At 47.5% G+C, this 1,463-nt stretch overlaps 1 protein-coding gene across 1 annotated transcript in view; it reads right to left on the bottom strand.

Annotated features, from left to right (window-relative positions):
- The window catches only part of SLC37A3 (solute carrier family 37 member 3), a 29,162-nt gene that overhangs the window by 14,568 nt on the left and 13,131 nt on the right, over positions 1 to 1,463 (bottom strand). The window contains exon 6 of the mRNA XM_012557294.2: positions 544 to 649. Coding sequence (XP_012412748.1) covers positions 544 to 649 — 106 coding nt within the window. The remainder of the gene's footprint in view (positions 1 to 543; positions 650 to 1,463) is intronic.

Genomic DNA, 1,463 nt, shown 5'->3' with positions numbered 1-1,463 from the left:
ACCATCTTGTAGAAGAAGCAACTAAAGTTCAGAGACCAAGGTCAGTCAAGATCAATAGCTAATAAGCAACAAACCCAGGACTCTAAGTTCACTTTATCTGATGGCTTCAAAACAATGCTATTTCGACTACATCACACTATCTCCTTTATACATAGAAAACAAATGTTGATTATATGCTGTTATACCGAAACGTTTCTTTACTAATACGTAATACTAACGACTTTTAATAGTACTCAAAGCTATGCCTCTGTGGCTGGGCTTCTCCATATCCTGCCTTTAACCATAGGTAAGTATCAAAGCAAATTATTTCCATGAAGGAAGAGAGATCTGTCTCGAGGCGAGATCAGGACTACATCCGTGCTAATTCCTAGCCAGGGTCTCAATTATGAAAACCATTGGCCGATGAGGAGATGCCCTTTGTCAGTAAAAGCCATGCCTTGTGGCCCTAAACCCCACATACCGCACCAGGCCGCCCACGATGCCTACAGCCACAGTCACCCCTCACAGGAGGAAGTTCTGAGCAGAAGAGATAGGCGTCCTCACCAATTTCCTCTGGAGACACCAAGAGCCCAAAGAAGACAACGACTCCACCAGCAAACTGCACAGACGCTGTCACCAGGAAGGCATACTGGAAGAGATACAGAAGGCGCTGCTTACAAATCCATAGGAATCCGCCTCAGGCGGCTGCTTTACAAGCAGAGGGGCAGGGGCGGGGAGAGGAGGGGAGAGGAGGGGTGGGCAGGTGGCACTCCTCCCCTGACTAACACCTAAGCCCCCTAAAGGCGGAGACTTCTGTTTTGGTGGGTATTCTCCAGGGCCTAGGGTGCATGTTGTCGTTGCTGGGTGTCACTGAGTCGATTCTGACTCGTAACGACCCTATGGAACAGAGCAGAACTTCCCCATAGGGTTTCCAAGGCTGTAATCTTTATGGGAGCAGATCGCCAGGTCTTTTCTCCCATGGAGCTGCTGTGTGGGTTCGAAATGCCAGCCTTTCGATTAGCAGCCGAGCATTTAAACGTGCCACCAGGGTTCCTAGGGGTGTGTACCAACAAACCCTACTGCCATCGAGTCAATCCTGACTCGTAGTGACCCTACAGGACATAGCAGAACTGCCCCATAGGGTTTCCAAGGCTATAATCTTTACTAAAGCAGACTGCCACATCTTTCTCCCGAGGAGCGGCTGGGGGGTTCAAACTGCTGACCCTTTAGTTAGCGGCCAAGCACTTCAGCATTGTGCCACCGGGGCTCCAGGGGTATATAGAGGGGCTTAATCAATATTTACTGAAGAAAGTAAAAAGCTATGAGTGAAGCTGAATATTGTTACATATGTTTAAAAGCCATTTCTATTTCCTTTCATGAGTCATACGTTCAAATGTTACTTCTCTTTCCGTGTGTTGGTCTTTTTCTCATCAATTGGTGGGTGTCTTTATGCATGAAGGAGATCAGCCCGGAATACTTTTAAT

The sequence above is a fragment of the Trichechus manatus genome, unplaced genomic scaffold, assembly GCF_000243295.1.
Source record: "Trichechus manatus latirostris isolate Lorelei unplaced genomic scaffold, TriManLat1.0 scaffold00093, whole genome shotgun sequence".
In the NCBI taxonomy this organism is placed as follows: domain Eukaryota; kingdom Metazoa; phylum Chordata; class Mammalia; order Sirenia; family Trichechidae; genus Trichechus; species Trichechus manatus.
The sequence above is the reverse complement of the archived record's forward strand: the minus strand, read 5'-3'. Positions and strand labels throughout refer to the sequence as shown.